The sequence below is a fragment of the Onthophagus taurus genome, chromosome 1 (assembly GCF_036711975.1).
Source record: "Onthophagus taurus isolate NC chromosome 1, IU_Otau_3.0, whole genome shotgun sequence".
NCBI lineage: Eukaryota > Metazoa > Arthropoda > Insecta > Coleoptera > Scarabaeidae > Onthophagus > Onthophagus taurus.
The window spans coordinates 1,483,570-1,497,245 of record NC_091966.1 but is presented as its reverse complement, the minus strand read 5'-3'; the positions used below and the strand labels follow the sequence as shown (position 1 = coordinate 1,497,245).

The following is a 13,676-nucleotide window of genomic DNA, read 5'->3' as shown; positions in this document are numbered from 1 at the left end:
AGCATAGTAACTGAAACGATTTTTTTGTTTTTTTTTTGCATGGAATCTACATTACCATTGTTCGATGGTTTCCATGAAAATTAAAATTATGAGATATCTACATTGTCGTTCTCGTTGACTTGAAAATCTTCAAGGTTCTTCCAAAAGACTCTTTCGCTTTCGAATAAGCCTTCCCGGGGAAGCTTTAACTTGCCTCCGCTGCTTTGCGGTACTTGATTTCCTAAGCAAAATGATCGGGTGTCTTGAACAGAAACAAAACAATGTTAGAAGCTTGTTGAAATTGTCATCGGTTCCTCTTTTATTGGTTCTTCTTCCATGTTTTTGAGAGTCGGCGCAGTTATGGGATTGTTTGATTACTTTGCGAGAGAGCTACGTTGTTGGTTTTTTTTTTGCCTCCCTCAACTTCAACGCTTCCATGTTCTTCCATGTTTTCGAGAGTCGGCGCAGTTATGGGATTGTTTGATTACTTTGCGAGAGAGCTACGTTGTTGAACAACATCTTTTAATTAGTATAATATTGACACTGCCATCACTCTGTGGTAAGTTTTTCGCCCATATCTGTAGAGATGGCATTGTTGGCTCTGGATGCAGTACACTTTTTGCGCGTTTTTAAATTCAACGGATGTGATATATGTTCTTCAAGTCATTACGAAGTGCGATGGGAAATAATGTTTGAATCTCAGGCCTACTCTTAAAGACGATTGTTAAAAAAAATCCTTATATATTTTTTCGTCATTCAATTCAAAACAAATTTTTGTTATTTATTATGGGATTATTAAAACTTTGATTGCAATCATTAAATAAAATTATTCTTTTATGTACTGTTATTGAAATTAAGAAATCTTAAAAAAGACATGTTATTATTGCATTAAAAATTTAAACGGTTAGAATGAACAGGTTTAGAAATTTCTGGATTAAATCGATACGATGATATCACACTGAAAAAAAAATCAATTATATTAATTGAAGGTCCAATTAAGTACATAGTGAGATATACACAAGAAAATAAAATCATAATATCGATTTTTATGGTTTTAATTACTAGCCACTTGAAATCGGATGTAATTATTTGATTATCATCAGTTAATTTTTTTGTTCCAAGTCCCATTTGTTATCAAAGTATTTTCGTTCAATCATCGATATCGTTAGATATTAAAAAGCTGCAATTAAATGTATATACTTACTGTATTGATGTTTAACCAGGACTACTTACACGACTATTATGATTTATTTTATTGTTAATATTAAAAATAATAATATCAATTAATGATTATCATTTAATTGTAGGAACAACTTATGGCGAGTATAATTCCGGTACACGCCATAGCTAAGATTAAACAAAACGCTGAAGAAAAAGTTAAGACAATCAGAGATGCAGGGGAATACCGCGACATAAGCGTATGGTAAAACAAATCAAAAAAAAATCGATTGTATTTCTTTCTATCTTTGTATTTTATCTTTGTATTTTGTATTTTATTTACAAAGGAAACAGCTCGACATTCAACAACACGCCAACGTCACAATTCTTTACGCGGATATAGTTAATTATACACGGATGACGACCACTTTGAAATCTCTCGAACTCGTTGAAACCCTCAACGAATTATTTGGAAGATTCGACGACGCTTCGGATGAATTAAAAGTGTTGCGAGTTAAGTTTTTAGGGGATTGTTATTATTGCGTGGCCGGATTGGAACCGGATAAAATCGCTGATCACGCTGATGCCTGCGTTAATCTTGGACTTAGAATGATTAAAATTATACAGGAAGTTAAGTAAGTACACTAAATCTTTATTTATAAATACAAAAACATGATGTATTTTTTAAGGAAAAAAACATTATTACCAATCGATATGCGAATAGGAATCCATACAGGTGACATTCAAAGTGGAGTTATTGGAGATCGGAAATGGCAATTTGATATTTGGTCAAAAGATGTTAGTATTGCAAATAGAATGGAAACAACGGGAAAACCAGGGTGAGCTTTAACACAATTTTTAGCTTGGTAAATCTATCTGGGTATATAAAAGTCAAATGCCCCATAGCAAATGTCTAGAATTGATTTTACGTCAACGATTACCTATCTATAAGAGTTTTTATTATTAACTAAAAGTTTACAATTTTCTGTACAGGGTGTCCAAATTTCGATGGGTTTGCAGGGTATCTCAGTTGTTATGAACGATAGAAAGTTGCGGCTTTCGCGAACCTGAGCTACTTTTTTGTGAAATTTACAATGGCGCAAACCAAATTTTCATAGCCCTCTTCGTTTTTGATATACAGGGAGTGTTCCCCTGAAAGACTGTACTGACTCTATGTGACTGTGGTTAGAACTATGATCACATATGGAGCAGCAGCCTGGTATAGGAAAGTCCGACAGACTTCAGTTATCAGTAAACTTTCACGAATTCAACGAGTAGCTGGATTGGCAATCTCTGGTGCGATAGGCACAACGCCAACTCTAGCAATGGAGGTTCTGCTTGGCCTATCTCCTCTGCATTTGCATATAGAGAAAGTGGCTAGAACAACCATTTACAGATTTAAGCAATATGCTCAAAACTGTTCCGACATGTCCTACCAATGGGCTGCGGAAGACATTATAAGCACTGATACTGTGCTATCAATGCCGTCAGATTTGGCGGTATCACTATCAGTGATTAACGCTCGATACCAGATTGTACTGCCTGAGCGGCAGTCCTGGATCGAAAATGAAAATTCTCTGGTTCGGGCAGACATTTGCTTGTACACAGATGGATCAAAAACGCCCGAAGGGGTAGGAGCAGGAGTATACTGCCAGACACCTCGAATTAAGCAAGCCTACAGCCTGGGTACGTACTGTACTGTATTCCAGGCGGAAGTATTTGCTATTGACATGGGTGCTAAAATCCTTCTTGAAAGAGGGGTGAAGAACATGACAGTACGAATTTTCTCAGACAGTCAAGCCGCTCTCCAGGCGCTTCAAGCCGTGAAAACGGTGTCGGCTCTGGTTAATGATTGTAAGAGAACATTAAACACACTGAGTTGTGATAACAGAGTCTCTCTGATCTGGGTCCCGGGTCACTCTGGGGTTGTTGGCAATGAAGCGGCAGATAAGCTAGCACGAGATGGCAGCGCTGAAGCGTTTGTGGGACCGGAACCAGCAATTGGTGTATCATTTGCGATGGCCAAATATAGGATTGGACTGTGGGCTGAAAAGAGACTTCGCCTACTGTGGACCAGTTCTCCTGGAATGAGACAAGCTAAGGTGTTTATTAACATCGCCACTGTCAAACCCGGGAATATTTTAGGACTTGCCCGTAGTAGCATAAAAGTTCTAATGGGTGTTTTTACTGGGCACTGCCGATTAAAAGCACACCTCAACTTGTTGGGTTTAGCCGACGATGTTGAATGCCGACTATGTGCGGAGGAAGCAGAGACGGTTGAGCATGTTTTATGCCACTGCCGTATCAGACTCTCGATTTTTGGGTCGCAGTTTATCTCCTCAAAAGATCTGAATGACCTTTCGCCGAGCAAGGTATTAATGTTCGTTAAGAGCATTGGACTGCACGGTGAAATTTGATCACGATATCTATAGGGGTACAATAGATCCTTAGGGTCGCGGTGCAAGGTTGGTTGGTCCGCCTACCCGATATGTATTCTATGTAATGTAATGTAATGTAATTTAGTATTTGAGTTGTGTTTATAACTCAAAAACCGCGATGACTAGAAAAATTCAACGTGCACCATTGAATTCCACGTGAAAAAATCTGTTAGAACCCGTTTTTACTTTTTTACTAAGTTTCCGTATAGCCGAGATACAGGAGGTGCCTGAAAATAGTAAATTTCAAACACTCCCTGTATATCAAAAACGAAAAGGGCTATGAAAATTTGGTTTGCGCCATTGTAAGTTTCACAAAAAAGTAGCTCAGGTTCGCGAAAGCCGCAACTTTCTATCTTTCATAATAACTGAGATACCCTGCAAACCCATCGAAATTTGGACACCCTGTACAATACATGACAAACCAAACATAATTTCCCTTATCAGCCCCCTTCCTCCGTTCCCTCGTGGATGAGGGGGATGGATGAGGGAGGTGGTTGGCTCCCTCATCCATCCCCTGCCTTCACATCATCCGTCCAGTACCTGTTCGCTCTCTCCTCATTACCACACCGACATCTGGCCACCAACCTATTCGCTTCCATCTCCCTCACATGCGCCGCATCCTTGCTATCCTCCCTGAACTTGTACCCCAGATATGTGAATTCTCACACTTCTCTATCTCTCTCCCCTCCCATCTCCAATCCCCCCTCTTTCTCTCTTCCTTTGCAGAACCTCATCATCTTTGTCTTTGCTTCATTCACTTCCAACCCCTTCGCCCTGAAATACCTCCCCAAGTGTCTCACCATCCCTCTCATTTCCGCAGCATCTTTCGCCACAACCACCATGTCATCCGTGTACGCTAGCACATACGAACTTTTCTGCCTCTGTTACGTGGCTTTTTTTTTTACCAAACTATAATTACTCGATACAAAAAAAAATTGTTCAGTGTCTGTTGGAAAAAAAATATATTGGTGGAGTAAATGGCCGCTTGTGCTCCAGCTGGCGGGGAATAAGTTCGTGCAAAAAAAAAAATATTACATCCACCCGCACCAAATTATTGTTGAGTAAAACTACGAAACTTTGCTTTGACGCCGAAATATCTTTAATTGTAGAAAAATTAATCTTTACCAATAATAAAGAAATATTACAAAAGTAATAATATAAATGTATCAAAAACGAAATTAAAATAAAAAGAAACAAACTCGTTTTATTACGACGGCGCACCAGAAAGCGGTAAAAAAAATAATCTGAAAGGAAAATCGGAACGAACCGAAATTTGGCCAAATTTTCGTCAAAACCGAAAAATAAAAAAACAACTCGAAAATTAAAGAAAAATGAAAAACCCGCTTCAAGGTAACCACCGGTAGAATGTTCAAACGTAAATGTACAAAAATTATAACTTCTTTTCTTATCTTAATAACAAAACCTATTTTTTTTTATTACAAAAAAAAATAATTTTCCAAATCCAAGATCAACAAAAGGGAGGGATTGGGCGTAATCGAAGATATAAATATTCTTATTTTTATTCTTTATATTTAGGCGAACGATGTAAAAGATAAAAAAAATATTTTAACCAACCTCTCTTTCCAGCACTTTCTTCTTTTCCTTCTTCCCCTTTACCTCAATGTTCTCGGGGTGATGTCGGAAGAATATATATATATGTATTTGGATGACCAAAGAATGTGTTCCAGGAAAGGTCGGAAGTAAGTAAAAACTATAATGAATGATTTAATCAGCGGTAAACTAAAAAAAAACTTGTTCCTTACGCCTAAGTTGTTGGGTGGCTTTAAAACGTGTAGAATCGAAATTTTTAAGTGTTTAACTCCCCGAAGGCGTTCCAAAACTAATGAATCGGTTGATGAAATCCACAAATTGTGTATTTTCCAAAGTTTTATTTCCACAAAAATTATATTTCAGTAAATCAACTACGATATCGACCAATTCAGCACACTTGCAAAAACTCGACTGTTCTTCTCAACTCGGATGTATTTTTGAAACTTGAAACAAGTTTTCTATGTCATCAACTCCAAAACAAAATTCTCCCAAATTCAACGCTGGTTCAATTTCTATTTCTTTATGTGACCACCACTCCGCCCCTTTGCCCTTTCTCCAGCCTGCCTTCCAAATCCGTAGTATACAGGGCAAAAAGGCTGGAGCTCAGTGGACACCCCTGTCCAAAATGGTTCGCTCATCGCTTTCCCGACTCTAACACTAGCTGTCCTTTGCCTGTATATCGTCTTTACCCTCTTCCTCAGCTCTTCCGTGACCCCCTCTTCTCCATCTCCTCCCACAACTTCACCCTATCACCCTAATAGGGCATACAACTTCCCTCCTTTCTTATCCAACTCTCTATCCACCAGATATTTTAAGATGTAAACGTTATCGATCGCCCCCCTACCATTCTTAAAACCTGCCTGTTCATCCGGCAATTCTTAATCTCTTCCTCCAATCTTCCCAGCAGTATGTTCGCATAAATCTGGTATGAGGAGTTGAGTAGGCTGATTCCCCTATAGCTCTCCACTGCTCTCTTACTTCCCTTCTTCTGCACTGGGCATCTTCCAACCGTTCAGAAACCCTTCCCCTCTCCACACGTTGTACAACGTCTCTAACAGCTTCCTTCTCACCTCTCCTGTCGCCTCCAACTATGCTTCGTTCTAAACCCCATCCTCCCCCGCCTCAAAATTGTTGTCAACTCTTCCTCCGTAATCTCCTCACCCCCCTCAGTCGTCTCCTCCATCTCGACCGCCTTCCTATCTTCTACCCCTCCCAACAAATTCATAAAGTGACTCCTCCATTCCGACATCTGTATATTGTTACTGACCTGCTCTTCTCCCTTCCTCAACTTCTTCAAATACCTCCACACCGTCTTATCTCCTTAATTTTTGCTGCCTCCCTCAACCTCAACTCAACTCCCTTTTCTTTCTCCCACATACTCCTTTCTGCCTTCTTCTTGTCTCCTTATAACTGTCCACCAGAATCTCTCCTCTCCGCCATTGCCTCAATTTTCTCCTTGCCTCCCTGCATCCTCCATCCCACCATTCGTTCCTTCCCAGAATGCGTCCCCGCCGCAATCACTCCCTCCTCGGTAATGCGTTACTCACCACATCCATCAAATCTTCCAGTTCCACGACTCCTCCTGTAGCGTTTTATCTCCTCTCCAATCTGTCTTAACATATTTTACTTCTTCCTCTCGCCGCCTTCTCCCTCCTACCCCCTTCCACTAACACATAATCTATCACGGACGCCCCCCTTGTACCCGTATAAGTATATTCCCCTTCATCACCTTCCTCCCTATTCCCATTCAGTATCTCCCATCCCTCCTTCTCCGCCCACCACAGCATCACCCTTCCTTTTCCATTCAGTGTCTTATCCTTGGAAAAATCTCCCTCCCCCCCCCCACATCTCCCCTCTTCCCCCTTCTTCCCCTATTCTTGCATTAAAGTCCCCTCCAATAATCAGACATCCCTCCCTCCCCTCCTCTGTAATCGCTTTCCATTACCTTATTGTCTCTCTATCTACCTTCTCTCCCTCTTCACGTCAACGATTTACTATCACATTCATTCTGCCCTGCCAAGATAGATTTGTCAAGATATATTATCCAATTTAATTTTCTTATTTCTTAATTTATCCAATTTTATATATATTTTTTAGAAAAGTTCACATAACTAAACAAACCAAAGACCAATTAAGACAAAACTACATCATCGAACCATCCGATGCAGGTCAGAAAGATGAAATTCTCGCCCAAAATAATATAGAAACTTATATTATTTCCCCAGAAGTAATTGCTTTTACAAAACGTTCCAAGTTTAAATACTTAATTTTTTAATTATTTTAGGAGGAAATCCTTAAAGATCACCCATTAATCGAAAATTTGCGACAAAATAGTAGCACTGCAAATGGAATAGTTTCAAGAGGTAGTGATGTTTATAGTCTTAATGAAACGAGATCGACGACGAGACGAGAATCGAGGTACATTCCGCATGCGAGGAGACCAAGTGGAAATCCACATTTCGCGGGGTTAAACGGGAGAGTTAGTGGAAGGAGAAGAACGCCGAGGGATGTTAGTAGAAGAACCGCCTTTATGGATAGTAATATTAAAAGATATAGTGAACGATTAGAAAGGACCAACAAAACGATTGAAGACTCAATTGACGATTTATCTTTTACTAAATACGAGTAAGTAAACTAAATTGATTACTTATTTAATTTAATTATTTCTTTTTTTTTTAGCCAATACTTTAAGACGAAACACATCAACCCATTAACGATGACGTTTAACGATTGTAACAAAGAAATGAATTTTATCAGACATCCAGATCATATTTTCAAGTACTACATTATTGGAATACTTTTAGTTATGACTTGTATTGTGATTATTCAAAATATCAACCGACCTGAGTAAGGAGATAACTAATTATAAAATAATTTTATTTAATAATTATTTTTGTTTTTAGCCTAAACCGACCAATAGGTTATACATTACTCGTAGTGTTATTATTAATTGTGCCAATCACTTGGTCAACATGCAACTTTGATTATTCGCAAAAGTTGCCCAAATTGCAAATATTTTTCGATTGGTTTAGAGAACTTTCCGAAAAAATCGTTCAAAGTGTAATTTTCAGGACTATTTTATATATTGTGATATGGCTTGCCAGTACAGGGACTGTGATATATGATATGGTAAGTTTTAGAAATAAGAAAATGTTATTTTTGTTCTTCTAATAATAAGCGTTTTATTGTTTATAATTTAGAATTTACAATATTTCTCCAATACAACACAGGATAATTCAAATTCGACCCCCACTATTGGGATCTCAGAAACTATAAGAGATACAGAAATGGTTAAACGAGGGCAAAGTTGCGTATCTTAGCGCTCATCATTTTTCAACAAAGTTTTTGGATCTAGTCGTTTTAGTTTTTAAAATATGGCCGAAAATCAAAAAAATTACCTTTTCGCTTTCTGCCTATAACTTCTTTATTTTCCGTTTTTTCGTGAATCTGGAAAAACATTCTTAAGGCAACTTTTTATGAAAAATTTCATGACACAACTCGAAATTTTCTCTGACATTTCGTTTTCGTAAAACGAAAAAAAACATTGGCGTTCATAAAAAAAAATAAACCTGATGATAGTTTCACGAAAACGAAACGTCGGAGAAAATTTCTAATTATGTCAAGACATTTTTCATAAAAAGTTGCCTTAGGAATGTTTTTTTAGATTCACGAAAAATAAAAAAGTTATAGGTAAAAAACGAAAACGTAATTTTTTTGTTTTTCGGCTATATTTTAAAAACTAACACGGCTAGATCAAAAAACTTGGTTGAAATATGATGAGCTCTAAGATACGCAACTTTGCTCCCATTTAACAATTTCTGTATCTCTTATGTTTTCTGAGATCCCAATGGTGGGAGTCGAATTTGAATTACCCTGTATATGTATACACCCAAACTCTCTACCCTCCTCCCCCATCTCCACACCCTCGGCTCCTCGCCCCAATCACCTCCCTCATCCGTCTTTTGCTCTCACCCCCTCTCCCAAAATCTGCTTCCTGTCCATCGCCTCCTCCCTTAGCTCACTACACTCTCTCAGCATGTGTTCCAGCATCTTGCAATTCTCTCCACACATCCTACAGTACCTCTCCACATCGCCCGTCCAGTACCTGTTCCTTCTCCCCTCATTGCCACAGCGGAATCTAGCCACCAATCCCTCATCATCCCACTCCATCAACAGATACTTTTGCACTATCTTTCCATACCTTTCATTATATTCTCCCTTCTCGTATGTTGACCTTCTTTCTTGCCTCTGTATGTCCCTCTCCCTATCTTTCAGTTTTCTCCACATTTCAACTCTCTCCACTCTTCTGTTGTTGATCCCAGTTAGAAAATATCCTACTCTCTTATTATATCCTTCCCTATCTCTCCGCCTGTATATTAGCCTCCTCTCCTTAATGTCCCTCCAGCACTCTTCCAGGATCCTGCAATGCGGTCTTCCTTCTTTAATTTCCTCGTACTTCACTGCTCTTCTCCCAGCCTCCACCCTTTCTGCATTCATCTTAAGCACCTTCCTCATTACATATCCTGGAGTCTCCCTCGCCAACCCTAATACCCATCTCCAATACCTTGTTTGTACATCCTCCACCAATCCTTGTTCTCTCCATCCCCATACTTCTGAGCAGTACATCATTGTGTTCCTCACCAAGCCCTCAGCCTCTGTAGCCACGACCACCAAATCATGCGCATACGCCAACACGTGCACCTTTGTTCCTCTTATCACCACCCCACCTATTTGCCCCCTAACAAGTTTCTGACAAGTGTGGGACTAAGCGGGCACCCTTGTCTTAATCCCTTCCTTGTACAGAATACCTCGCTTAACTCTTCCTTCACTTTAACCTTGGCCATCGTCTCCCTGTACGTCGTCTTTACTCTGTCTCTATCAGCTGTTCTGTGATACCTCCTCATTTCCTCCCACATCTTCCCTCTATCCACCTTATCAAATGCCGCATTCAGGTCTACAAACAATGCATACAATCTTCCTCCCTTCTTCTTCAACTCCCTATCTGCCAGGTGCTTCAATATGTATACAGGGTGTTTCATAATATATGCGCAGGACTTATCCTCTAAAATGCACCATTTTCGAGATACAGGGTGCTGAAATTTAATAAAAAAAATCGTTTTTTGCGAATATCTCCGGCACAGAAAACAGCTTTTGTAACCATTTTCTACGCATAATAAGCTAAGTTTTGAGCGAGAAAAAGAATTTTTAAAGTCATAATTGGTGAACATTTTGAAGGGGTAGTGGTTGTTTTTCTCCCCAACTCTACGCCACTGGAAAAAGTACGGTTTTGAGACGCCCATTTGAACCGCCAATGTTTTCTACACAAAAAAGGTACTGAAGATCATGAGCTCTAAAGTTGACCGTTTTCGAGACACAGTTAAATTAAATGTTCAAAATGGCGGACATTTTAGTTAGCTTCAATGTACGCAGCAATTTTTCGACGCATTGAGTGTCTAACACGTAGGAAAATTCCCGGAGTATTCCGAATTATATCGCAAGATACAACAATGCGCTCTCTTAATTGGTCAACATTTTCAACTGGAGTAGCATAGACTAGGGTTTTCAGATGGCCCCAAAAGAAAACATCTAAACAATTAAGTTCGGGAGATTATGGTGGCCAAGGGTGCGGACCTCCTCGAAGGATCCAACGATCTGGGTATTCGTCGTTCAAGTATTGGCGAGCAACCAAACTAACGTGGGTCGGAGCTCCATCATGCATAAAGTACATGTTTTGTCTTACTTGAAACGGTACATCTTCCGGCAGTACTTCTAGAAATTATCGATAATCTGCACTGTTGAATCTGTTCGGAAAAAAGTTTGGGCCTAAAAAATAAACATTTACGGAAAATTGTTGCTGATGATGGCCTTCTGCAATTTCATGTGGATTTTCTTCTGCCCATATGTGGTTATTGTGAAAATTGAAAATACCATCTTCGAGAAAGATGCTTTATCGGTAAACAGAACTTCGGCTCCAAACTCAGGATTTTGAGCTATTTTGTCTTGCATCCATGTAGAAAAAGTCAATCTTGGTGGAAAATCTCTTGGCAATAAGGCTTTGTACTCTTTGGATATGGTAGGGATACAAAAGTTGCCTTTTCAAAATTCTCCAAACCGTCGAGTGAGATAGATTTAAGTTGTGAGCAATTTTTCTGGTACTTGTGGTCGGATTTTCATCAATTTTGTTGAGAACAGCCTCTTCTACTTGCGGATTTGCAACTTCCATAGGTCGCCCATTATCAGCAGGAATCCTTTTAAAACTTCCATTTTCCCATAGTCGTTGGTGAATGCGTAGAAACAAGTTATGGTGTGGTACTGGGCGATCAGGATGTCTTTCTTGATACAACCACCTTGCTTCTGCCGAATTACCGCACGCCATTCCGCAAAGGTAATGCATTTCGCACATTTCAGAGTTTGTGTAATTCAGTTTTAATTTTGTAATACAAGTTTACTTTTTGCAGGTACAAACTAATTGTTATTTTGACGGGAGGTAGCTTTTGTTATATAATTTAAAGCCTACTTGTAAAAATAAATTATACCATTTCTTACAAAAAAACGCTGAAATGTGTTATCTTTACGGTTTGGAGAAAGTAGAAACTTAGCTTATTATGAGTAGAAAATGCTTACAAAAGCTGTTTTCTGTGCGATAGCCGGTTCCGGAGATATTCGCAAAAAAACAATTCTTTTAATTAAATTTCAACACCATGTATCTCGAAAATGGTGCATTTTAGAGGGTAAGTTGATAGAAACTTTTTTTCAAATTTTTGGACAAGCTATCACATCCTGAAGTCCTGCGCATATATTATGAAACACCCTGTATACATATTGAAACACCTGGCAGATAGGGAGTTGAACAAGAAGCGAGGAAAGTTGTATGCATTGTTCATAGACCTGAAGGTGGCATTTGATAAGGTGGATAGAGGGAAGATGTGGGAGGAAATGAGGAGGTATCACAGAACAGCTGATAGAGAAAGAGTAAAGGAGATGTACAGGGAGACGATGGCCAAGGTTAAAGTGGAGGAAAAGTTAAGCGAGATATTCTGTACAACAAAGGGATTAAGACCCTTCTTAGTCCCATACTTGTCAGAGACTTGTTAGAGGGCAAATAGGTGGGGTGGTGATAGGAGGAACAAAGGTGCATGTGTTGGCGTATGCGCATGATTTGGTGGTCGTGGCTACAGAGGCTGAGGGCTTGGTGAGGAACACAATGATGTACGGCGCAGAAGTATGGGGATGGAGAGAACAAGGATGGGTGGAGGATGCACAAACAAGGTATTGGAGATGGGTACTAGGGTTGGCGAGGGAGATTCCAGGGTATGTAATGAGGAAGGAGGTTAAGATGAATGCAGTAAGGGTGGAGGCTGGGAGAAGAGCAGTGAAGTACGAGGAAATTATAGAAGGAAGACCGCATTACAGGATCCTGGGAGAGTGCTGGAGGGACATTAAGGAGAAGAGGCTGATGTATGGGCAGAGAGATAGGGAAGCATATTATAGGAGAGTAGGATATTTTCTAACTGGGATAAGGGTTGCTTGTCGACGCGTCGACATTTTTGTTGACACTTGACCTCGACGTACTTATTCGACACGTCGACAATGTCAAATGTCGACAACGTCAACAATTCGTTTTTTGAGGTTATATTCATTTAATGTATAGTGCGATTAGAGCGTGGTGATGGTATTATGAAACACTCTGTATATTGTCAATTATTAGTAATAGAGTTTCAGCGTCAATTCTGTGAGTGGTGGGATAGCAATCTACCTTACTTCTCCTTTGAACTTTTAAATTAGGTTTTGTGACATTGAGTTGGTGAATTTCTAACTTGTTAGTTTCTTTAGAGTCTTGCCTTGGATGTCTTGGAAGCATCTCTTTGGCTCACTTGCTAAATAAATATGCTTCTGCCTAATATGATATAGAAAAAAAACTTGTTTAATATAGCATTTGTTAATTGAATTTTCTTTTTAGCTTGGATGCGAATATTTTGATGGAAATTCTAGCAACACCACCAAATTGATTAGGTCTGTACTTTATTTAGGAAGATCAGATATTGATACCAATAACGGTGAATATTGTATGGACCCATGGGTAAGAATAACTCAAATATTAATGCGTTTAAAACTTGAATTAAGTTATTTCACATTTTAGCATATGACAGAGACAATCTCTTTAGCAATAATTGTAAATTTTACATTTCTCCGAGTACACATGCTACTAAAGTTAATCTCAGCAATCAGCGTGACGCTACTTTATTCATTACTTTTAATAAGATTCGACGAAAAATATTTTAAATCCTCCGAAATATACAACATAGGCATTACCTCTTCGACCGCTCATATTCTCCACGTTGTTTTTCTATCGTTTGCTTTACACTGCATCGATCGACAAACAGATTTTATGACACGACTTGATGAGATGTTAAACGTGGAACAAGTTGAAAAGGAGCAAGAAGAGAAGGCTTTAAAAACTGCTAACGCGTTACTTATTAATAACATTTTACCAATTCATGTCGGTAAGTTAAATTAAATTAAATTCTTCTATTTATCTGGTTTGTTTAA

At 38.9% G+C, this 13,676-nt stretch overlaps 1 protein-coding gene across 4 annotated transcripts in view; it reads left to right on the top strand.

Moving 5' to 3' along the window:
* LOC111416918 (Adenylyl cyclase X D) overlaps positions 1–13,676 on the top strand; it is a 36,863-nt gene that overhangs the window by 22,232 nt on the left and 955 nt on the right. For all 4 annotated transcript variants that reach the window (XM_071194038.1, XM_071194035.1, XM_071194043.1 and 1 more), the window contains 9 exons: positions 1,287–1,402; positions 1,485–1,772; positions 1,827–1,976; positions 7,224–7,353; positions 7,411–7,751; positions 7,806–7,973; positions 8,030–8,255; positions 13,087–13,206; positions 13,267–13,630. In XM_071194038.1, coding sequence (XP_071050139.1) covers positions 1,287–1,402; positions 1,485–1,772; positions 1,827–1,976; positions 7,224–7,353; positions 7,411–7,751; positions 7,806–7,973; positions 8,030–8,255; positions 13,087–13,206; positions 13,267–13,630 — 1,903 coding nt within the window. The remainder of the gene's footprint in view (positions 1–1,286; positions 1,403–1,484; positions 1,773–1,826; positions 1,977–7,223; positions 7,354–7,410; positions 7,752–7,805; positions 7,974–8,029; positions 8,256–13,086; positions 13,207–13,266; positions 13,631–13,676) is intronic.